The sequence below is a fragment of the Salminus brasiliensis genome, chromosome 3 (genome assembly GCF_030463535.1).
Source record: "Salminus brasiliensis chromosome 3, fSalBra1.hap2, whole genome shotgun sequence".
Taxonomy (NCBI): Eukaryota; Metazoa; Chordata; class Actinopteri; order Characiformes; family Bryconidae; genus Salminus; species Salminus brasiliensis.
Window position 1 is genome coordinate 6046332 of NC_132880.1, and position 24801 is coordinate 6071132.

General features: G+C 43.7%; 1 protein-coding gene across 1 annotated transcript; it reads right to left on the bottom strand.

Moving 5' to 3' along the window:
* Nucleotides 1–4: 4 nt before the first annotated feature.
* Nucleotides 5–23767, bottom strand: LOC140551041 (hemicentin-1). Its single transcript, XM_072674410.1, has 23 exons — nt 23617–23767; nt 21836–22093; nt 21412–21741; nt 20187–20414; nt 19541–19795; nt 19117–19446; nt 17892–18119; nt 17371–17639; nt 13627–13708; nt 10196–10453; nt 9772–10101; nt 7377–7604; nt 6870–7124; nt 6062–6319; nt 5637–5966; nt 5238–5465; nt 4749–5003; nt 3523–3777; nt 3099–3428; nt 2343–2570; nt 1994–2230; nt 820–1074; nt 5–677 (listed from the first exon to the last, which is right to left on the bottom strand). The coding sequence occupies exons 1-23, from the start codon at nt 23669–23671 to the stop codon at nt 517–519; spliced, it is 5643 nt and encodes a 1880-aa protein (XP_072530511.1). The 5' UTR covers nt 23672–23767; the 3' UTR covers nt 5–516.
* Between the last annotated feature and the right edge of the window lie 1034 nt (nt 23768–24801).

The window sequence follows — 24801 nt, forward strand, 5'->3', positions numbered from 1 at the left end:
GAAATAGCATGTTAAATAAGTCTTTATTAAAAATGTAACTAAATACACAGTTAAGTCCTAATTTCTAGTAGGAAATATGGATATAAGTTTGATACCAGAACTCCTGAGTTAGAGTCACCTCCAGCTCTTTAACATGGCGGAGAAGAAGACAGATTCAGTGCTGGATATAACGCCACATTAGCCGCCATTTTTCACGATCGCTTGAACGTGACACGCTCGTAATTCCAACCAGCACTTGAACGCAGCATAAAAATCCAATACAGTGTTGATCTGTCATAGCTTACACATGGCCCTGACACAGACTAAACGAGAGAATTGAGGAGACGAGTAGCGAATAGCATGTATTCTATCCACAATGCAAAGTCTATAGCAAGAAGCGAAGATGTAGACAGTACTTCAGTCTATTACAGCCACACTGGTTATAAAGTTTACAGTACATGAGTGTATAAACATATATACTACAGCAAATCTGACTCTGACTCGAGTCAGGAATGATTTCAAGCCTCTCTTCGAGCTTTAAGTCAGCAGTTTCATTTGAACCCCCCCACCATTACTCTGCACGTTGTATTTTCCACTTCGCTTCCTCCTGAGACACACAAATAGGCATAGTAAAAGTAGGATGATCAACACCACAATAATGATTATTGATATAATCTGGATGATGTAGTCTCCGGAGACTGCGGAAAGAGAGAGAGAGAAGAGTAAGGTCATTAGAAAGGCAGCACTTTGAAAACCCAGCATTTCTTCTTAGTTAATTCACAATGCGAACCAAAGGCATATGTACCATAGTCACAATCTCACCAGTAATGAGAGGCTTACCGTTTACCACCACCTCAACGTTCCTTGTCTGTTTCCCAACCTTATTTGTGGCACTGCATGTATATACGCCACCATTAGCAGACGTGGCTTCAGAAATGTTCAGTGTTGTCTGACTTCGGTTACTGGTCAGTTGTTGCTCTTTAAAGTTCCATGACACAATAGGCACTGGATTCCCCACAGCTTGGCAGACCAGAGACACATGCTGGCCTTTGGACACCCTCACCGATTCATTTGTGAGGACTATTTCTGGGCCATCTGTGGAGAACGTTCATGTGTAATAAATAACACATATATACGTCTTGTAAGATGCTGTAGATATAACTGAATAGGAACTGGATTATACAGGGTGGCTTATAGATACCCACATTTGTATTCTAATATTTTCAGCTAGCTGGACAATATGAAATAATTTTTTCATTTTTTAATCTTTAATTTTAAGCCCATGAAAATCAATAATCAGTGTTAAACACAGTGTGTGAGAGAGATTATTACGGCTATTAGTGCAGAGAACTGGGCCTTCCCCTTAAAAGAGAAGTTTATCTCCTATTTTTCCAAACTGTCTAGCGATGTCGATTCGATATCGCTACCGCCGGCATCGTCCAGCATCGGTATCACAACATTAGCATCGCCTTCACGGCATTAGCACTGCTAACACGCTGACCACCAGCTTTGCAGAGCATCCGTGAACCTTAGACGTCTTGGTCTTTACCATGAAATATTGGCCCATTATATTTACATCCTCTGAACAATTCCAAACAATATGGAAATTAGGCTAAAAAGGCTAAAAATGCAGGCTGACCCAAATGGGGAGAAGGGCCTAACGGAGGAAGCTGGAGGGTCACCACATGCTGTGGGGAAGCTGGTAAGGGTGCTAAAGGTAGTTGCTATGCTAAAAACTAACCAGCCAACCAGCTACTATCTCTTTAGAAGACACAGAGAGGACACAGAGAGGACACAGAGAGGACAGCAACACTATCTGGGAGGACTCTGGTTACAGTGCTATGCTATGCTAAGCGTGGCTGGGCTTGGCTACATGGTTACTTACTTAATACTTACTTAATCCAGCCACAAATGTAGACATGGAAACATCTACAAACCATCTTTTTGTGTATAATTTTCTACTCATCCATTATGATACACACAAAACACAATTCTCAAACCGTCAGTAACTTACATAGAATGTTAATGATCAAATTATGGCTTTCAATTCCATGAATGTTCTGTGCCTTTATGGTGTATAAGCCATTATCTTTCCTTGTCAGATTGCGTGGGGGTTGCACCTTCACTCCACCTTTGTACCAGGAGACGTTAGCTACGGGACAAGCCACAGCGTTGCATGTATACAAGAAATGACTCTTTCTTTCTTGTTCTTCCTCCTCGTAGATTTTAGGACAGTCAAACGTCGGACCATCTGAAAAAAGAGAGGCTGCCGTCAACTGCAGTGCCGGTGTAGTCGACACATGGTGAACTACATGGTAATATACACGACAGGCTAAATCACATTAGAGTAGTTTTCCACTTACACTCCACTCTGATGTTGGTGACACAGGATGTATTGCCAATTGAACTGGTGGCGTTGTAACTGTACTGTCCAGAGTCGTATTTGCTGAGGCGCTTGGTGGAACTGACCTCTACCCCCTTATGATACCAGGTTAACTTTGGGCGCGGGTTTCCCACAACAGCAAAAGGATTTGAGCCCAGAATGGTGTTAACTACTGGTGACCAGTTTGAACAGGTTATCGCTGGCTTATCTGAAAATAGACACAAAACAGTGCATGAGAACAAAAACAGGTTAAAAAGATGCAACATGTACTCGTACAAGTCTAGAGCACTGGTTTTCAACCAGTTGATGGCTGCTGGCTGTCAGTATTGGGGTTTGTTCTGGTGTTGTGTGTTTTTATATATAATTTTAAATATGACAAATATTATTTCTGTTACAATCATCTGCAAAAATAAAATATCCTTTAGGCTGAGCTTGTTGAGCTCAATTCTCATTGAAATCAAGGTAATGCAAGTGTCTTTTTGATTGTATGGAAGTCAACACTTCTGGAAATGAGCATTCAAATACAGCCCAGTTTCCCGAAAGCATCTTAGATCAGTTAAGACCATCTAAACCGGTAGAGAAAGTGTTTTATTAAGTCTGGTTATGCTAACTCTACCATTTAAGAATTATCAGTGTTGAGATGCTTTCTGTTTAGACCTTCTAGGGAGCTGTGGAAGCTTTGGTGGTCAGTTGGGAACCCCTGGTTCTACATGACCTAAATCAGCAAAGAACTCACAGTGTACAATAATGCTGAGGGAATCTGATGCCACTGCAGGAGGAGGTTGAGGTCCTTTTGGTCCCAGATCCAGTTCTGCCTCACACCTGTACTGAGCACCATCATCATCTCTGCTGGGGGAGATCTGGAGTGTAGCAGACTTATCCACTGGAGTCAGGGTGAAGCCAGTGAAGGTTGTTTTGTTCACTAGAGTCTCTCCTTTGTACCACTTCACAGTGAGGAGCTGAACAGGAGCAACATGCAGAACATCACACCAGAGCTCATAATGTCCGCCCTCAACCATCGGCCCGGTGTGACCCACAGTGCTGATGAACACGTTGTCAGGAGTCTCTGTGGGAAAGGATTTGAGATGTTATCTACAAACTCGCTTCATTGAGAAGAGGAGAAACATTACAAAGCCAACAGGTAAGACTCCACAACTCACTGTAAACAGTAACTTTGAGGTCGACCTTGCACTGGCCACTGTCTACATTTATGAAGCAATATGGTGTTATGTCCCACTCCTCAAGCCTTTCCACACTCCAGGTGATTGACTGGACGTCTGGCTGCATGTCCACTGGTCCCTGAGAGGCCTCCCAGCCCATTCCGTTGTGAGTGATGGAGGTGGAACAGTTTGCTGAGGCTGAGGCTCCATGTTCTACTACCACTTCAGCAGGCTGAAGAGTAATGGGACAAAAATCTGCCAAAATACATCACTGTTTATCAGTATTCAGATGATAAGCTCAAACAACACTTTCATGTGACTGTAAATACAGTGAGTATTAAAATATCAAAAACAAAAAGATGTGGAAATGGTCACAAGTTCCCTAGTGCTAAAACCTCCATCAGTGCTGCCTGTACCAGTGACCTGTGAATTGTTTTACACTTCACAGTCCTGTTTACAAGCAACCATCTTTTTAGGGCTGCAAAGTTTGCTGGCCACCAAACAATCCCACTGGAAGATACTCCCAATACTGATACAAGATCCTACAACACCCTCCCTCAGCACTAGCAATGCTCTCGACACTAGATGGTTAAGGACTTAACCTCCGCGTCTCCTCTGATGTATGCAAAGCCAGCACCTGCCGCAGATGCTCAAGCATCAGGTACCCAGCTTCACCGCACCAGCTAACAGACGCCTGTGCCGGGCAACATCACTTATAAGTGCTATGGGAAAAGAGCGGCATCTACACGCCGTCTACAGAGAGATCACAGCCTCTCAGACTTCAGCCGCTGATGGCAAAGCGCCATGGCTCGCGACCCCCAGACTATAGTGACAGCATATTAGACCACTGAGCCACTCGGAGCCACTAAAAATGATGTTTTTGAAAATAGGGAATTTCTAACAATGGGATTTCAGTGCATGTGAACACCAGAGCTTGTCAGATGTGAAGAAGCCACCCCTGAATAAACAACAGAAAACCTTTTGTAGATAGGCAACTATGAACTAGGGGATGTACCACAAAGCAGGTTTCCTCAGTTATACAGATATCTTAAGCCCAAAGTTGAAGATAGTTGAAGTCCAATAGAAATGCCCCTCAGCTCTTTTTCTACTGGACAGACTTGACTTTGGGCTTAGGTTATCTGGCTGAACGGACAAATCCTGCATTGTGGGATTACAGAATCACTGTAGAATAAAATTTTAATAGGCACTCGTGATGACCTGCTTACCGTTTACCTTCAATGACACACTCCTTATTTTTTCCCCAATTTTATTCGCAGCAGTGCATATATACTCCCCACTGTCAGCAAGCCCGGCTCTCAAGATGGTCAGTGTTGTCTCTCCCCTTCCAGTGGCTTTAGTTTGGTTGTTAAAGCTCCACCTCACATCAGGCGCTGGATTCCCCTCAGCCTTGCAGTGCAGAAATGCATTCATAGTTTTGTTAACCACTACGGAGTCCTCTCCTGACAGGATTTCTGGGCCATCTGTAGAGAAAAGGTCAGGTATGAACAAATCTGTACAAACACACCTCTGATAAGAGATCAGGAAGGAGGCTAAATTAGAACTAATTCTTCAGGAAACACAAATATAGGCTGAATTTTTAATGTTCTCTAGAAATATCAAATAATATAAAAAAAAACTCTAAGCTAACCGTCTAAACATGCCATCAACTGCAGTGCTGATGTCGTTATTAAGTGACTGCTTGATAATACACTCACACTCTACTGTGATGTTGATGACACAGGAGGCATTGCCCACAGCATTGCTGGCGAAGTATTGGTACTGTCCAGTGTCATCTTTGCTGAGGAGCTTAGTAGATTCGACCAGTGACCCTCTTTTGCTCCAGGAGACCAATGGGGCCGGGTTGCCCACAGCAGGAAAAGGATATGAGCTCAAGAGGGTATTCATTATTGTTGACCAGTGTGAACATATTATCACTGGTTTATCTAAAAATAGACACAAAACAATACATGAGGCCTCTGATTTAGGCTGAAGCAGTGGTTTTCAACTTGTTGGCCACAGCAGGACCCAGCTTGAGTTGAACCTCCCAGCGAGCTAAGAAAGCTTTTGTGGTGAAAGGTATTGCAAAGCTCTGGTTAAATGTGCAGCGAACTCACATTGCACATTAATGCTGAAAGGATCTGACATTACTGTAGGAGGAGTCAGAGGTCCTTCTGGTCCCAGATCCAGTTCTGCCTCACACCTGTACTGAGCACCATCATCATCTCTGCTGGGGGAGATCTGGAGTGTAGCAGACGTATCCACTGGAGTCAGGGTGGAGTTAGTGAAGGTTGTATTTCCCACTAGAGTCTCTCCTTTGTACCACTTCACAGTGAGGAGCTCAACAGGAGCAACATCCTGAACATCACACTGGAGCTCATACTGTCGGCCCTCAACCATCGGGCTAGTGCGACCCCCAGTGCTGATGGACACGCTGTCAGGAATCTCTGTGGGCAAAGATTTGAGATGTTATCCACAACTTGCTTCAATGAGAAAAGAGGAAACGCATCACAAAGCCAACAAGAAGGACTCCACAACTCACTGTAAACAGTAACGAGGAGGGAGACATTGCACTGATTGTCTCCCTTCAGATTAATGAAGCAAAATGGTGTTATGCCCCACTCCTCGAGCCTTTCCACACTCCAGGTGATTGACTGGACGTCATCCCTCATATCCACTGGTTCCTGAGAGGCCTCCCAGCCCATTCCAATGTGAGTGATGGAGGTGGAACAGTTTGCTGAGGCTGAGGCTCCATGTTCTACTACCACTTCAGCAGGCTGAAGAGTAACGGGACAAACATCTGCCAAAACAGATAATCATTCATCAATATGAGAATCAAATGACTGTAAAAACAAGGATTTAAGTTACTACTGAAAGGATGGATAATGGTGTGGGTGTCATTAAACTGATGAATGAACCAGCCCCTCCGTACTTGATGGCAATGATCAAAAGCCGACCTGCACCAAAAAACCCTTCGAGCTTCAGGTAGGGCTCGGCTTGACCCACCGTCCTTTAAAGTGCGATGAAGACAAGCATCTAGACTTTCTTATGTCCTGACGCCTGGTGGAGTCGCTTTCTGTCTTCAAACGCCAACTGAAGACCCACCTCTTCCAAGAGTATCTTGCACTCATTAAGGCTTACAGTTGAGTATTGTGTATCTAGGTATCCATACTGACTTTTGTATTTGGTAGCATCTAATGAATCTGGTCATTGGCCTGTACTGTACTAGCTACAGCAAGCTACCATGAACCAAGCGACCATGGTTTACAAAGTTACTTTCAGCAATAAAATCTGAATAAGTGCTTGAGATGATGAGCAGAGCAGCATTACTGCAATGATGACATGCCTACCGTTTACCACCAATGGGACTTTCCTTGTTTGGTTCCCATTTTTATTATTGGCAGTGCACGTATAGATGCCACCATCAGCAAGCTTGGCTGTCGAAATGGTCAGGGTTGCTTCTCCTCTTCCAGTGGCCTTAGCCTGTGCGTTAAAGCTCCACCTCACTTCAGGCTGTGGATTCCCCTCAGCCTTGCAGTGAAGAGATGCATCCATGGCTCTGTTGACCTCTACTGAGTCCTCTACTGACACGATTTCTGGTCCATCTGCAGAGAAAGGTCAGGTATGAATACACCACTGATATGAGGTTGTGAAGGAAGCTGAATTACAACAAAATGCTTCAGGAAACACAAATTTAGGTCATTTTAGGACGTTCTCCAGGAGTATCAAGAACCCAACTTGCATAGAACACTAACAGCCTACACATGTCCTCAACTGCAGTGCTGGTGTAGTCAGTGAGTGACAGCTGGATAATACACTCTACAGGTTAAATCACATTAGAGTAGTTTTCCACTCACACTCCACTGTGATGTTGATGAGACAGGATGTGAAGGATATCGCATTGATGGCCATGTATTGGTACTGTCCAGAGTCGTATTTGCTGAGGCGCTTAGTGGGATCGACCTTTACCCTCTTGTGAACCCAGGTTAACTTTGGGCGCGGGTTTCCCACAACAGGAAAAGGATATGAGCCCAGAGTGGTGTTAACTACTGGTGACCAGTTTGAACAGTTTATCACTGGGCCATCTGAAAGAAAAGACACAAAGAAATATAAGAGATGAAAAAATGACTGATATGATGAAACATGCATCTCATGCAGCACTGGGTAAACTCTACAGAGGTGTTTTTTAACCAGTGGGCTGCTGCCCTCCAGTGGTTTGTGGTGGTACTGCTAGGGGCCACTGGCTTTTAGTTTCTTGGTTGACTGTTTTTCTTTTAAACTAAATACTTGGGTGGAAAGAGTATGTACGAGTCAAATGTGGGTAAATGCTCAGTAGAGTAGCAGTACTTTTACTTATAAGCGTGGATGAAATGTAAAAGCAATGTAGCCCAATGCAACACCCAACTTCAACCCCAGTAGCCAGGGGTTAAAGTTTACTTGTCTGTCTGGAAAGCCAGCTGGTCCTGGAGACCTGCTGTACCATGCAGTTTAGAATGCACAACCTATTAAACCTGCTAATGAACTAATAGGTTTATTCAGATGTGTCTGAACAGGATTGGATATCACCGAACCATGAAGTTTTCACACCAAGGACCTGTTTACAACTGGTATGAATATGTGTTTTCGGTGATCGGATCACGTTTGGATTGCACTTGTCCGTTTATATAAAGCCAGGTGTAAACGTGCCCAGGATGCACTGTGATCAGATTGCGATTGGATCACTCAAACCAAATTCAGAGGTCATCATAGATGGGTCCACTTTTTACACAAGTGTGAACGGAATGTGTTTTCAGTATTTGGATACAGTTGGGAAAGTGGAAATATGCCAATATGAAAATATTGTCATTCTTATTTATCAGTAGATGATAGATGATAGTGAATTATTCAATGTCAATCCGAACCCCCCTGAAAACACAAATATGATAATACGATTTGACAGTTAAATAAAGTGTAGTATGTTGAGTATTGTGTATCTAGGTATCCATACTGACTTTTGTATTTGGTAGCATCTAGCTTGAGGCATCTTTTGGGTTCTAGCCAATACAAACTAGCTGAATAAGGCCAAGGAAGAAACACCATGAATCATCCAGCCTGTTTACATCCAAATGGCAATAACCTGTAGCCCCCAAAACACAAATATGACTGGTTACAGAGTTGCGTAGTTCTGGCAAGAGGTCTCATGCGGCTCCACCAAAGTTACATAGTGTGGTTAGCAGCGTTTTGGCCCAGAGTGGCAATAACAGAGACACAGTTCTCTCAATTACAATCAGTGGAGCTTCAACATGATCCTAAAGCTGCTGTTTTACAGTATAATTGCTACATAATGTTGCTTCAAAGGAGGAGAACACGCCTGTAAAAAGAACTGGGTGGCACCGTGGTTCTTGATATGTGAATGTGTAATTGCTGAGAGATGATCTCTCAGTGCCGTTTATCACATGAAATAGTCTTAAAGATGGATTTTACAAAGATTATACAACAATACAGGTTCAGGAACTGTTTGTATTCCTTTACCGTGCTGGAGCTTAGCTCCATTTGCTTTTCACATGAATCCAAGGTTCTGGACCAGCCCACTTTCACCCAGGCTACAGATACCAGCAGCTCTGGATGGTTGGGTGTTACATTGGGCTGCGTTGGCTTCATTGGGTTTAGTTTAAATCTGAATCTTTAACAGTTTATTTACATTTTTACACAGTTTGTTTATGTACTCTGTGACGGTAAATAAAAGTTAAAGTAGTGAAGTAGACAGTTACTTGTCATCTCTGGTCACAATGTATAGAATTGTATGTTGTTAATGTTAAATATGGCTAATTACTATAGACAATTATTTGTAAAAATAATGAAGATAAAATATTACATTAAAGTTTGTTGGCCTAACAGAACCCACAAGTCTGCTAGATATGCTTCTGTTTCCTGTGCAGCTCAGTGTGAAACATTTGGTACATATGGAATTCATGCATCATGGATAAATGGCTACAAGCAGGGCCCGTTTTCCCAAAAGCACCTTAGTGAGAGTGGTAGAGAGTGTGTTATGAGTTATGCTGGCTTTTCCATTAAAGAATCTTTGTCCTACTATGCCTTTGTGAAAGCAAGTTTTAGATATTTTGGGTGATGTGTTTATTATTTATTGATTATACAGTCATGCGAAACTCTCAATAGGCTACGCTGGTTATTGGTTAAACAACTGGGCACCAGTTTCTAAAAGCAGGATTGGTTAAACCTTCTTTGTGTGTGTGTCTAGAACTGTGTACTCACAGTGTACAGTAATGCTGAGAGGATCTGACACCACTGTAGGAGGAGGCTGAGGTCCTTCTGGTCCCAGATCAAGTTCTGCCTCACACCTGTACTGAGCACCATCATCACCTCTGCTGGGGGAGATCTGGAGTGTAGCAGACGTATCCACTGGAGTCAGGGTGGAGTTAGTGAAGGTTGTATTTCCTACTAGAGTCTCTCCTTTGTACCACTTCACAGTGAGGAGCTCAACAGGAGCAACATCCTGAACATCACACTGGAGCTCATACTGTCCGCCCTCAACCATCGGCCCGGTGTGACCCACAGTGCTGATGGACACGCTGTCAGGAGTCTCTGTGGGAAAGGATTTGAGATGTTATCTACAAACTCGCTTCATTGAGAAGAGGAGAAACATCACAAAGCCAACAGGTAAGACTCCACAACTCACTGTAAACAGTAACTTTGAGGTGGGCCTTGCACTGGTCACTGTCTACATTTATGAAGCAATATGGTGTTATGTCCCACTCCTCAAGCCTTTCCACACTCCAGGTGATTAACTGGACGTCTGGCTGCATGTCCACTGGTCCCTGAGAGGCCTCCCAGCCCATTCCATAGTGAGTGATGGAGGTGGAACAGTTTGCTGAGGTTGAGGCTCCATGTTCTACTACCACTTCAGCAGGCTGAAGAGTAATGGGACAATCAGGATCTGCCAAAATACATCACTGTTTATCAGTATTCAAATATGACAAAGGACAAAAGTGAAAGATGTACAGGCCCTAATGTTTCACATAAACTGCCTCCTGAATAGAAGTTTTCTTTACTTTGATTGGCTATTGAACTACAAAGTGCTCAAACATACAGGCCTGGGCTAGAGGAGTATGAAGCCCCCCAGCAATGATCTGTGGAGCAGGGGAACTGTGTTCTATCAAACCACTACATTTGGGATGAGTTGGAGCGGTGATCAGCCAACACCCTGACCTTACTATTGCTGTTGTAATCTGGTAAAAAGAAGTCTTCCTTGGACAAACTCTTGTTTGTAATACTCCTGATTTCAGAAGAAGTAAAGAATTAGTAGATGTCCCAATAGTTTTGTCCATAATGTGTGCCTCTGTGGTTTCATTGGGTGCCCCAAACAAACTGTACACACATACAAACTATATGGACAAAAGTATTTTCTGGACAACATACTCTTTTTTTTTTATACCCTTAATTTTGGAAGGATGAACAAGTGTGTGTGTGTGTTGGTCTCAGTACCCGTCCACAGGGCCGTTTTCCAGAACTCAGCTAGCAAACCTGGATGGGCCAGTCTACTAAATGAGCCTGAACATGGTGGAAAGCTCTCCTAAGACCATTCCCTCGACTCTGTGCTCTCAGATATCAGGCTTTATCCTCTAAGCAGGTGTGATTTGAGCCTCAGTTAGCTAAACGTTCCAGGCTACACATCGCTGTCAATGGACGATTGGTTCTTTAGTAATCTGGATGGACTTTTTCCCTAATAATCGCTGCAGACTAAAGGGCGTGTGTTCCAGGGGGAATGTGACATAGGTAAATACCCTCTATAGAATTAGCTTTGACATTGTCTGTAGTGCATCCTATCACGACAGCACAAGCTGTGTCATTTACATGTCATTCAACACGTCCAGTCTGTTTTTTATTTGTTTATTTATTTATTTATTTTAGATGGGTAATTCCTCCCATGTGATCATGTAGGCGGTGCTAAATTTCATTTTAAGTATTTTTAATTAAAAATTTCTTTTAATGATTCTTCCCTCTTACAAAATCCTCTCTTCCGGCTGTATCTTTTCTCGCAATACCTCCCTACCTGAGGGCAGTGGTCAAACCCCAATGCCTACCAAGAGCCCCTTGTGCTTCAAGTATGGCTAGGCTTGACCTACCATCTCTCCAGAAGCATGGAAGACAAGCATCCAGATTATTCTCAGCCCTCGCACCAAGGACTCCACAAGTTGGTGAAAAAGCCTGTGATAAGCTGCTCAGATCCACCGGGGAGTCGGAGTCTGAACACTAGCTTTAATGGGAGAGACAGCCCTGACTTTTGGTACGAAGAGTGTATGTACAATCCACTTCATTTGAATTCTAACCTACAAACTGGACAGATTTTAATATACAGTCATAAAAACTATTAGAGTCTTTATTTCTCAAACAGCACTTCTGCTCAGAGACACATACTGAAGTGAAACTGCACCCACAGTGTGTGTGTGTGTGTGTGTGTGTGTGTATACGTCTGTGTTTGTGTGCTTGAGGTCAGACTAAACGTTGGTGGTTAAAAGTGCAGATCTAGCAGTTGAAAGTTGTTCCATTTTGAAAGTACCACCTACCACACCTCAGAAATCGCATGAGTTCAGTCTTGTGTTGTTGGATATGTGTATGTACGTTGCCATGGCAGATATTTATTTATTGATGACCTATTTCTTCTTAAAATGACTCAACCACTAGAAAACGGAACTGAATCAGGAGCCGTGTTGCAGACTTTAGGTAACTGGCATAGCATAACATAGTCTTGACTGAAAGCCATGCTGGGTGTGTCCGGCAGTCAGCCCGGTAGAGATGGTGGGCAAGGCCGGAGGTCAGTGCAGTAGCAATGCTAGCCCCATGATAACCATGCTGTGCTAATGCCGTAGAAGTGATGCTGGGTGAAGCCAGCGGTAGACGCCCTTTGCAATAATATTTTAAGAAAGGAGACCCAACCTCAGCTTGCCTAAGCTCTCCTCTCAGCAGCTTGGATACTTGTTTATCTTTGCTGCCAAATGTTGTCCTCAGAAAATGTCTCTTTTAGACAAACTAGAGGCAATCTATGTAAAGGAAATCGCCTCCAAAATCTGCTTTAGATGGAATTACTAAATTACGTTGAATGTCTGAGATAATAAAAAATAAATAAAATCAGTCGACTGGGTGGAACCTAGTGGCCCAAATCTTCTGAACGGTCCCAAAGCACTCAGTCACACATGGTTATAGCCCATCAGACATACCATGAGGACAGAAATATGAAATAGTGAAATTAAGACTTTTTAAGGGAACTGACTTTATTTATTGCGTTTTCTTTTTACAAAATGTTTTTTATTAAAATTGAATTGAATTGAATTGAATTCACTTTTTTTGGGTTTAATTCGATTTTTGTTTGTTTTACTCGTGAGATTCATGAGTTGAAATGAAAGAAAATGACTTACGGGTGTCTAAGGCTATTCGTTAGTGTTGGCTAATGAGTGAATGTTTGTTTATTAGTGATCACTAACATAGGCATGGTTCATGAACTTCAGGTACTCGATCTCACCCTCGTGCACACACTACCACACACTACCACAGCCCTTCAGCTTTGGCCTGCTTGAAAAGACTTTCCCACAGCAATCTTCACCACGGTTTACGCCCATGTGCCTTATTGTCCTCGTTTTTGAAAACCTAATGAAGGTCACTCTTCATGTTTCTACATCAAAAAACAACTTAAATCACAGAATAAATGCATCTTTGGCCATTTTAAGATAGTTTTGGAGCCTTTCTCAGTCTCCCACAGCATTTTCAGCTGTTTCATCTTAGAACAATGGCGTCTAAATCAAAGGAAATCAGTCTGTGTGCGGCAAATGTGAAATCATCTTACACTGGGCCTCACAACTCTAAAACCCCTGCCAAAATACTCAATTAATTCCTTTTTTTAGGGCCCCTGGTCAGTCACAGGCCCTTGGGTTGTTAGGAATCATCCTATCAAACCAACCCCCACACCCACCCCCCACACCCCCACCACCATATGGCGCACTTGCATGCAACTATGAGAACCCTGACGAGAGAAATGCCTCAAAAGCTTGCTTATCAGCCGACAGCCAGCCAAGAACAACACCATCAGCAAAAAACTCAAAAGTAAAAGCTTACCGCCATTTACGAGGGTGATCAGCACCAGACCTATCAACTTTAAAAGCAGCTCCATTGCCCCGTCCTGACCCAAAGATTGCTCCTATCAAGAAGACGGTGATGGTTATGAAGGCGGTTCTGCAGAATGGGTTCTCCTAATGGCCCCTTGAGAGAGGGGGTGAGATTGATGCAGCTCCTTCTGTCTCAAGTGAAGCAGAGCGTGTTGGCGACTACCTCTGAGAAGATGCTGAACAGCTCAACAGGATATCCTGCTGTGGTATAAGAGGAAATCACTTGGAGGAAGACACTTCAGTTTTTTTTTACAGTATGGTCGACACGTTCCTTCCAGTCACAAAGGCCTTGTTTTATTCGCTACAAAAAAGGCCAGGTTAGCTTTGAATTAGCAGAATCAGAATTAGCATTGGAAACACGCTACACAGCCGCTGCACAGGAGTGCCACCCAATTCGGCCTTCACACTTAACCCATACGTGGCAGTGAACACACACACACATTTACATTTACATTTACATTTATGGCATTTAGCAGACGCTCTTATCCAGAGCGACTTCCAAGGTTACTCGTATTACAGGGGTGGGCCAATGTAGTGTTAGGAGTCTTGCCCAGGGACTCTTATTGGTGTAGCGCAGCACAGTCACCCAGACCGGGAATTGAACCCTGGTCTCCCACATGGTGTTGTTGTAACGCAATGGTAGGTGGTGGTGTTATCTGTTGCGCCACACCAACCACACACACATATACTGGTGAGTAGGGACATACAGTGATTCAGCAGCCACCTCAGCACTCAGGAAGCAGCTGGGGGTTAGGTGCCTCACTCAAGGCCACCAAAACAGCTCTCTCCACCGGAGCTCTGAAGGTGTCCTTCAGCAGAACCTGCAGGGTTGGACTAGCTGTAGAGTGGACCTGCTGTTCCAGCACAAGCCAACACGAGTCACATGTCGCAGGACTAATCGGACCAATCTGTCGATTGTAACGGCGTGCTTCTAACGGTGGACCGGGGTTAGCATAGGTACTCTGACCAAACTGCAGCTACACAGCTAACAACAGCCATACACAGCAGGCTGACCAGGAGTACCACACAACACCTGCTGTCTCAGACATGACCAGATCTGTCTGATCTCACAGTGACACATTGTCCACTCTGGTCGTTTGATATCACCTGGTAAAAAGACTCGAAATGAAAAGAAAAGCAACCGCTAGAGATGAAGAAATGACCACAGGTGACCCCTCTCAGGTACATTCACATAGCAGGTAAAAAGGCCCTCATATGAGACACCAATTTGTGCGTCAGTCCAACTCCACATTGCTCATTAATGCGCGCTGAGGAGAAGGGCAATGGAGGTAACAGACCCCATAAATGATTGGAGGGGGGGTCTCTGTTCAAAGTGAAGTAGAAGGCACATTTGGGAACCGCCCCGTGTTCCTGAAAAATGTCCCAACGCGGCCACGTGAGGACGTGTCTGCAGCGTCAAAGGAAAAGAACAAGCTCAAAAGCGAAGATCAAAGAAACCAATTACGTGCCGTTTTTACAGCGAGCTCGAGCGCATTCGCGGTGATGCCAGCTGACAGCCGCGTGAACTTTCTTGAAACCTCCAGGAATGCTGGCAAAAGTGAAACCGAAACTTCACGTGCGGCACCGCACTTTTGCGCATGCGTGTTAGATTGGAAGGGTTTCACCAGATGCTAGTAAATACAGATAATGAATGGTTTTAAAATATGACATTAATTGATTAAATTAATTGATTCATTGATTAAATGATTGTCTATCAGCATGATCAACCTGACCAAGCTAGACCACCAGTGTGACCGATTTTTCCACTTCTACTCCTTACATTTTCACCCAATTATCTGAACTTTCTACTCCTTACATTTTCACCCAATTATCTGAACTTTCTACTCCTTACATTTTCACCCAATTATCTGAACTTTCTACTCCTTACATTTTAAAAATAACATCGTCACTCCTGTTTTATCCTGGTTTGTCATCATTAAAAAAAAAAAAAAACCCTATCCACATAAATGGTGCCATCCGGAAAGTGTGACACAGCAGACGTCTGTAGTCTAGTATGAAGACTGTGTCCGTGGCAGAAACTCAAGAGACCTGCAGTGAAACGTCCTGACTAAGCCCCACATTTACATTCCAATAAAGCTTATTGATCACACGCCTCTGAAGTCTGACTTTCTGCAGAATTACAAAACTACTAAAACTACTAAAACAACTACTCCTCATATTTTCCCTCCATTAAACACATGTTAATGCTCAGTAGAGCACAGAGATGCTCCTTTAATAGAGCTGATATTACTGAAATGCTTCATTTTCAATGGGCAGATAAGCAGCTGAAACAGGAGCCTAGTGCAGCCCAACATTTTTCAACATCAACATTTTAATAGAACATTCTCCTCATTACGGCTTTTAGAGAAATGTGTTTTTGGGGAGGGGGGGGGGGGGGGGGGGGGCAGGTAGTGCACTATAGGCCCCTGTGCTGTGGCCTAAGCTTTCGGCCTTTGTTTTCCTTCCATTACTTTTACTTTTCTACTTGAAGTAGTTCTGAAACCAGTACTTTTACACTTTTACTGGAGTAAAAAGCTTAAGTTGATACTTTACTTCTAGAAGTCTTTTTAAACCCTAGTATCTCCACTTCTACCTGAGTAATGAATGTGAATACTTGACCATGTTGGGTGACCAGCATCAGCAACCTGGTTGACCAGAATAACCAGCAAGACCAAGCTGGTCAACAAGCATGACCAAGCATCAGCAAAAATGAAGTGCAGCATACACTGTGCTGGTCAAAAGCTGAATTACCAGCTTTTTCAACCATCCAAAACCAGCTAGCTGCTAAAGCTGGTCTTGAGCTGGAGTATTCAGCAGGGTATTACACTTCCTCTGGGTTTTTGTTTTTATTATTTTTATAATTTGTATTATTTTTAATTGGGTGTTTTTGAAACTCTGGAGTAGATTAGGGCTCAGGCTTACATGATAGCCCTGGCACTGACACTTCACCCGAGCTTCATAACAGAGCCTTTTCTCTGGGTATGGATGCTCTAGTGTTGGGTTGCCCTTCACAGAATGGTAAGAGCAGACATGTGGACCTTTGGGTGGGTGTTTTAAATTTAGCACCTTCAGCCATTGACACAGGTCCTCCTCTTCGTTGAACATGGGCTCCCACAGCGCTCTGTGTTGGCTGTTAGTTAGCTCTGCTCTAAATGGCATTAGTAGTCTGTTGAAATGTTGGGTTAGCATAGCTAGCTGCTTTGTGATCCGTGTCCACAGCAGTAGGCTACCTCAGGCTTCAGAGTTTACTCTAAATAAAATAGGACCGTACACCATCTAATACAAAATGACCAGAAACTCCTGAAAGTGGGCGTGGCAAAACAAGGTGGCTAAGTGGTCATATATGGCCCATCCCATTAAATACAACCAGAGTCGAGTAAACACACAATGCAGCTTTTACATGATCATTCCATTTATTGAAGTGACAGATTTATTCAGAGCCTCTGTCAACCATGTGAAAATGTAATTGCCCCTTTAGCTAAAATTGGGGTCAGTCTTACTAGTGACACCCATACATTGCTACTGCCAAATCTGTCTGTCAATGTGAAGCAGGCTAGAATATCTTAAACAGCGGTACGTGATGCCATGGTTTAAAGAGATTCAAGGACAGATGCAAAAGAAGGCCACTGAAATCTTACTGAAGTCTGGAAAGGGCCGCAAAGCCATTGCTAAGGCCTTGGAAGAACTACATAACAGTAGTGATGACATCGTTTATCACCAATGGGACTTTCCTTGTTTGTTTTCCAATTTTATTCTCGGCAGTGCACGTATAGACGCCACCATCAGCAAGCTTGGCTGTCGAAATGGTCAGGGTTGCTTCTCCTCTTCCAGTGGCCTTTACCTGTTCGTTAAAACTCCACCTCACTTCAGGCTGTGGATTCCCCTCCGCTTTGCAGTGCAGAGATGCATCCATGGCTCTGTTGACCTCTACTGAGTCCTCTACTGACACGATTTCTGGTCCATCTGCAGAGAAAGGTCAGGTATGAATACACCACTGATATGAGGTCGTGAAGGAAGCTGAATTACAACAAAATGCTTCAGGAAACACAAATTTAGGTCATTTTAGGACGTTCTCCAGGAATATCAAGAACCCAACTTGCATAGAACACTAACAGCCTAAACATGTCCTCAACTGCAGTGCTGCTGTAGTCAGTGAGTGACAGCTGGATAATACACTCTACAGGTTAAATCACATTAGAGTAGTTTTCCACTCACACTCCACTGTGATGTTGATGAGACAGGATGTGAAGGATATCGCATTGGTGGCGATGTATTGGTACTGTCCAGAGTCGTATTTGCTGAGACGCTTAGTGGGATCGACCTTTACCCTCTTATGAACCCAGGTTAACTTTGGGCGCGGGTTTCCCACAACAGGAAAAGGATATGAGCCCAGAATGGTGTTAACTACTGGTGACCAGTTTGAACAGGTTATCACTGGGCCATCTGAAAGAAAAGACACAAAGCAATATTATGGGCTGTATTATTTGTTTTTCAGATCAGATCTGGTGAGATCTGTTTTTTGCGTATCCGGACATCACTAACCTATCTGCTTGGCTTGCTGTGCTAATGTCATGACCACAGCAACCCATGAGGACAGGTCAGTGATGTCCAGATGCGCAAATTCGATCTGATCCGATCACCAGATGACAATGCTAATAAGCTGCTTTCATACATGGAAGCAGGAGAGATGGAGGTCACTCTGGATGTGACATGGTTGCTGCCTGTCTAGTTTCAAACCACCTCCAAATGTGTTCGATTGCAAGAAATCTCTGGATACAGTCTGGATCTGCCAAAAATCTGATTTGGGCTGGCAGTCTGAACATAGCCTATGAGGCCTCAGGTTAAGGCTGAAGAGCTGCAACATGAACTCATGCAACACTGGATAAAGTCGGCATGTTTGTTGTGGTCAGAAACTCTTGATTCTGATCTCTCCGGACGTCTTCATCTTCGTAACATACTAAGAAACATACTTAACACAAGTATACAAACACAAATGATAACACCCAGCCAACCCTCTGCAAACACATGGTCCTCAATAGAAACAGAGACTCATTAAAGAGGTCCACCATTGTGCCAATGCAAGAAAAAAAGAGGAGGACACGCCAGTCAAAGGCATGAACTAGAATGGTACAGGGGGCACAGTGGGGCACAGGAGTTGGGGATACCTGAATGTGTAACTGCTTAGAGATGATCTCTCAGTGCTGTTTATCACATGCAGCAGTTAATGGATTTCATAAAGAAAATACAGAACTGAATCTGAAATTAATATTTTATCCAGGGTAATGAATATAATAATGTCTTCAGTCTTCTACAGTGATTTCATAAGTTTAAGTAGAACATTAAAAGCACTTGTACTGGTAAAAGTACTAAGACTACATTCTGCTCAAAACCACATGCTGCTAAATACTGGTTGTATTCTGTAAATCAGCAGAGAACTCACAGTGTACAGTAATGCTGAGGGGATCTGATGCCACTGTAGGAGGAGGCTGAGGTCCTTCTGGTCCCAGATCAAGTTCTGCCTCACACCTATACTGAGCACCATCATCATCTCTGCTGGGGGAGATCTGGAGTGTAGCAGACTTATCCACTGGAGTCAGGGTGGAGTTAGTGAAGGTTGTATTTCCTACTAGAGTCTCTCCTTTGTACCACTTCACAGTGAGGAGCTCAACAGGAGCAACTTTCCAAACATCACACTGGAGCTCATACTGTCCGCCCTCAACCATCGGCCCGGTGTGACCCACAGTGCTGATGAACACGTTGTCAGGAGTCTCTGTAGGAAAGGATTTGAGATGTTATCTACAAACTCGCTTCATTGAGAAGAGGAGAAACATCACAAAGCCAACAGGTAAGACTCCACAACTCACTGTAAACAGTAACTTTGAGGTCGACCTTGCACTGGCCACTGTCTACATTTATGAAGCAAAATGGTGTTATGCCCCACTCCTCAAGCTTTTCCACACTCCAGGTGATTAACTGGACGTCTGGCTGCATGTCCACTGGTCCCTGAGAGGCCTCCCAGCCCATTCCATAGTGAGTTATGGAGGTGGAACAGTTTGCTGAGGCTGAGGCTCCATGTTCTACTACCACTTCAGCAGGCTGAAGAGTAATGGGACAACGATCTGCCAAAATACATCACTGTTTATCAGTATTCAGATGATAAGCTCATACAACACTTTCATGTGACTGTAAAAACAGGCTGCATTAGTGTAATGCATGCAATGAACAGTAAGTTCCTTCTTGTTCCTTCTACTTAAACCTCTGGTTACAGAAGCCAGCCAGAACAGTAACCAGCTGATGGGGTCATGAGGGAAGCTAAATAAGAACAAAATGCTTCAGGAAACACAAATTTAGGTCATTTTAGGACGTTCTCCAGGAATATGAAGAACCCAACTTGCATAGAACACTAACAGCCTAAACATGTCCTCAACTGCAGTGCTGGTGTAGTCAGTGAGTGACAGCTGGATAATACACTCTACAGGTTAAATCACATTAGAGTAGTTTTCCACTCACACTCCACTGTGATGTTGATGAGACAGGATGTGAAGGATATCGCATTGGTGGCGATGTATTGGTACTGTCCAGAGTCGTATTTGCTGAGACGCTTAGTGGGATCGACCTTTACCCTCTTATGAACCCAGGTTAACTTTGGGCGCGGGTTTCCCACAACAGGAAAAGGATATGAGCCCAGAATGGTGTTAACTACTGGTGACCAGTTTGAACAGGTTATCACTGGGCCATCTGAAAGAAAAGACACAAAGCAATATTATGGGCTGTATTATTTGTTTTTCAGATCAGATCTGGTGAGATCTGTTTTTTGCGTATCCGGACATCACTAACCTATCTGCTTGGCTTGCTGTGCTAATGTCATGACCACAGCAACCCATGAGGACAGGTCAGTGATGTCCGGATGCGCAAATTCGATCTGATCCGATCACCAGATGACAATGCTAATAAGCTGCTTTCATACGTGGAAGCAGGAGAGATGGAGGTCACTCTGGATGTGACGCGGTCGCTGCCTGTCTAGTTTCAAACCGCCTCCAAATGTGTTCGATTGCAAGAAATCTCTGGATACAGTCTGGATCTGCCAAAAATCTGATTTGGGCTGGCAGTCTGAACATAGCCTATGAGGCCTCAGGTTAAGGCTGAAGAGCTGCAACATGAACTCATGCAACACTGGATAAAGTCGGCATGTTTGTTGTGGTCAGAAACTCTTGATTCTGATCTCTCCGGACGTCTTCATCTTCGTAACATACTAAGAAACATACTTAACACAAGTATACAAACACAAATGATAACACCCAGCCAACCCTCTGCAAACACATGGTCCTCAATAGAAACAGAGACTCATTAAAGAGGTCCACCATTGTGCCAATGCAAGAAAAAAAGAGGAGGACACGCCAGTCAAAGGCATGAACTAGAATGGTACAGGGGGCACAGTGGGGCACAGGAGTTGGGGATACCTGAATGTGTAACTGCTTAGAGATGATCTCTCAGTGCTGTTTATCACATGCAGCAGTTAATGGATTTCATAAAGACAATACAGAACTGAATCTGAAATTAATATTTTATCCAGGGTAATGAATATAATAATGTCTTCAGTCTTCTACAGTGATTTCATAAGTTCAAGTAGAACATTAAAAGCACTTGTACTGGTAAAAGTACTAAGACTACATTCTGCTCAAAACCACATGCTGCTAAATACTGGTTGTATTCTGTAAATCAGCAGAGAACTCACAGTGTACAGTAATGCTGAGGGGATCTGACGCCACTGTAGGAGGAGGCTGAGGTCCTTCTGGTCCCAGATCCAGTTCTGCCTCACACCTATACTGAGCACCATCATCATCTCTGCTGGGGGAGATCTGGAGTGTAGCAGACGTATCCACTGGAGTCAGGGAGGAGTCAGTGAAGGTTGTATTTCCCACTAGAGTCTCTCCTTTGTACCACTTCATAGTGAGGAACTGAACAGGAGCAACTTTCTGAACATCACACCAGAGCTTATACTGTCCACCCTCAACCATCGGCCCGTCGTGACCCACAGTGCTGATGAACACGTTGTCAGGAGTCTCTGTGGGAAAGGATTTGAGATGTTATCTACAAACTCGCTTCATTGAGAAGAGGAGAAACATTACAAAGCCAACAGGTAAGACTCCACAACTCACTGTAAACAGTAACTTTGAGGTCAACCCTGCACTGGCCATCTACCCTTCGATTGATGAAGCAAAATGGAGTGATGTCCCACTCCTCAAGCCTTTCCACACTCCAGGTGATTAACTGGACGTCTGGCTGCATGTCCACTGGTCCCTGAGAGGCCTCCCAGCCCATTCCGTTGTGAGTGATGGAGGTGGAACAGTTTGCTGAGGCTGAGGCTCCATGTTCTACTACCACTTCAGCAGGCTGAAGAGTAATGGGACAAAGGTCTGCCAGAATACATAATTGTTTGTCAGTATTCAGATGATAAGCTCATACAACACTTTCATGTGACTGTAAAAACAGGCTGCATTAGTGTAATGCATGCAATGAACAGTAAGTTCCTTCTTGTTCCTTCTACTTAAACCTCTGGTTACAGAAGCCAGCCAGAACAGTAACCAGCTGATGGGGTCATGAGGGAAGTTGGTGGAAGTGACCTTTACCCTCTTATGAACCCAGGTTAACTTTGGGCGCGGGTTTCCCACAACAGGAAAAGGATATGAGCCCAGAATGGTGTTAACTACTGGTGACCAGTTTGAACAGGTTAACAGCAGTAACTTTGAGGTTGACCTTGCAGTTGTTTTAATGAAGCAAAACAGTGCTATGCCCCACTCTTTTAGCCTCGCCTCACTACAGTTGATTAACTGGAATACCTCCCTTATATCCACTGGTTCCAGAGAGGCCTCCAAGCCCATTCCGAGCACACATGTGAGTGATAGAAGTGGAACAGTTTGCTGAGGCTGAGGCTCCATGTTTAACTACTACTCCATACTACTGCTCCATAGTTGAACATTCCAATTCAAAATCTGACCAATCAGACCTGATTAATGATGTCGCCACATTGCCACATTGCCTCAGTGACCACGTCCCAGGAAGACAGCAGTCACGGCCAAGAAAGGTGCTTGTTGCTTCTGTCACAGTATGGCGGAAGACAAAGCTGAATGTAGGGTCGCCTCCTTGCATCGCATTATAAAATGAAAATAAGGGATGCCCACCATGTCTCCTCTGAGCCATGACCATCACGGGCCCGACTACAAACATTATTAATTTAGGAAATATATACACTGGGGCCAAAACGTATTTAGTCAGCCACTGATTGTGCAAGTTCTCCTACTTAGAAAGATGAGAGAGCCTCACATAAAGCAGTATGTTTGGAGTCATTATCTGGCTGTGGGATCACAGATATTCACAGGCAGGGGATATGTACTAAACAGGACTGCTTTAATGTACCTATCATTTCTAAATCCTGAAGATTGTGGTGCCTTGAAATGAGACGCCCATCTGAGACCAGTGTCCTCGTTTTTGAAAACCAAAGATGGTGTTAAAGCCTTTCTTGGTCTCTCTCGGATGTATAGATCTTTTTTTAATCTCTGAACAATGTTGTACAAATCTGTGCGGCAAATGTAATGGAGGCCAGCTCAAAATCCCAGGTGAGAACATCTAGATAACAAATGAAGTGGATACAGCCAATAGGCATTAAAGTGTTTTCTTGGGGAAAAGGGCAAGTTTTGCAACTTAAGGAAAGTGAACTTTGCAAAATCAGTTGTCCCAATAAAATCAGCTCATTTTGGATTGTAATAGAGTGCATAAGTGAAGTCTAAAAGTGGTAAGTGGAGTTTAAACAGCTCCCACCTCAACTCTGTGAATCCTGAGGAGAGAAATGCATTGAAAGCTTGTTTATCAGTCATCAGCCAGCCAAGAACAACACCAGCAACCATCTTTACAGACGCGAAACTCAAAAGTAAAAGCTTACCGCCATTTACGAGTGCGATCAGCACCAGACCTATCAGCTTTGGGAGCAGCACCATGGCCCGTCTTGACTCGAGGGTTGCTCCAATGAAGATGATGGTGATGATTATGAAGATGGTTCTGCAGAATAGGTTCTCCTAACGGCTTCCTGGAAAAGAAGACTGATGTTCCTCCTGCTTGTTTGGAGCAGAAAATGCTGATCTAGTCAATCTGATATATTTCTGTACTAAAAGAGGAAACTACTTTGAGGATCTTCAACTATAAAGTCACTGTTTGTTCACCAGTTTAACTGTTTAGTTCAAGGGGGTAGTAACTTTAGGCTCTTGCAGATGACGGTGCACAAGGATGATCAGGCTAAAAATGCCTGTGGGCTGTGTGATGGGACACAATTTGAGAAGAGGTGGTACAGTGCAGTGGACATCTGGTTGGATATGAGGAAAAGGAGTCGCGAAGCAGATGTTAACGATTGGTAAAAAGCAGTGGTTGCATTTGGCCATGTCAAAGATCATAGCGTGAAGGAAGTATTGCTTCGCTTCCAGGCAAGGGCCTTCACTGAAAGAACACTCAGTGTAGAGCTGTATTTTCAATCACAAGCTGCAGAACATGCTGGCGGTCCCTGTATGTCAGTTTCATCCTGTAGACTGGGATTTCTGCCACTGCTGGTAGACCAGTATGACCATAAGCTTCTACCATACACCTGCAGATTCAGCTAGTTCCTTCACACTCTGGCTTTTGGCACGCCCAAAAGCATTTACTCCTTTTTGCCACTCATCTGCTTTGTGACCACACATCCAACAAAACACACTGCACTGTACTGTGTACTGCATTCTCCTCAAACTATGAGTCCTGTCAAACTAAATGCAGGTATTTATAGCCCAATTATCCTTGTGCAACGATGAAGCCTGACGTTAGTACCACCTTATTATTATTTTTTTTGATTGTTGAGCTTATACACACATACACACACATTATATCTAATATTATTTGTTATTTATGAACCTTTTTACATTTACATTTATGGCATTTAGCTGACGCTCTTATCCAGAGCGACTTACAAGGTTACTTGTATTACAGAGGTGGGCCAATGTAGTGTTAGGAGTTTTGCCCAAGCACTCTTATTGGTGTAGCGCAGCATAGTCAGCCCGACTGGGAATCAAACCCCAGTCTCCCACATGGTGTAGTAGTACAG

Bases quoted from the DNA above. Each gene is read 5' to 3' on its own strand.
- LOC140551041 (XM_072674410.1), bottom strand. From the start codon at position 23,671: ATGGTGCTGCTCCCAAAGCTGATAGGTCTGGTGCTGATCGCACTCGTA. The intron at 19,796-20,186 runs GTGAGTGGAAAA...GTATTTTGGCAG, and splicing joins CATCAACATCACAGTGGAGT to ATCGTTGTCCCATTACTCTT. The intron at 5,466-5,636 runs GTGAGTTCGCTG...GTCTATTTTTAG, and splicing joins TTTCAGCATTAATGTGCAAT to ATAAACCAGTGATAATATGT.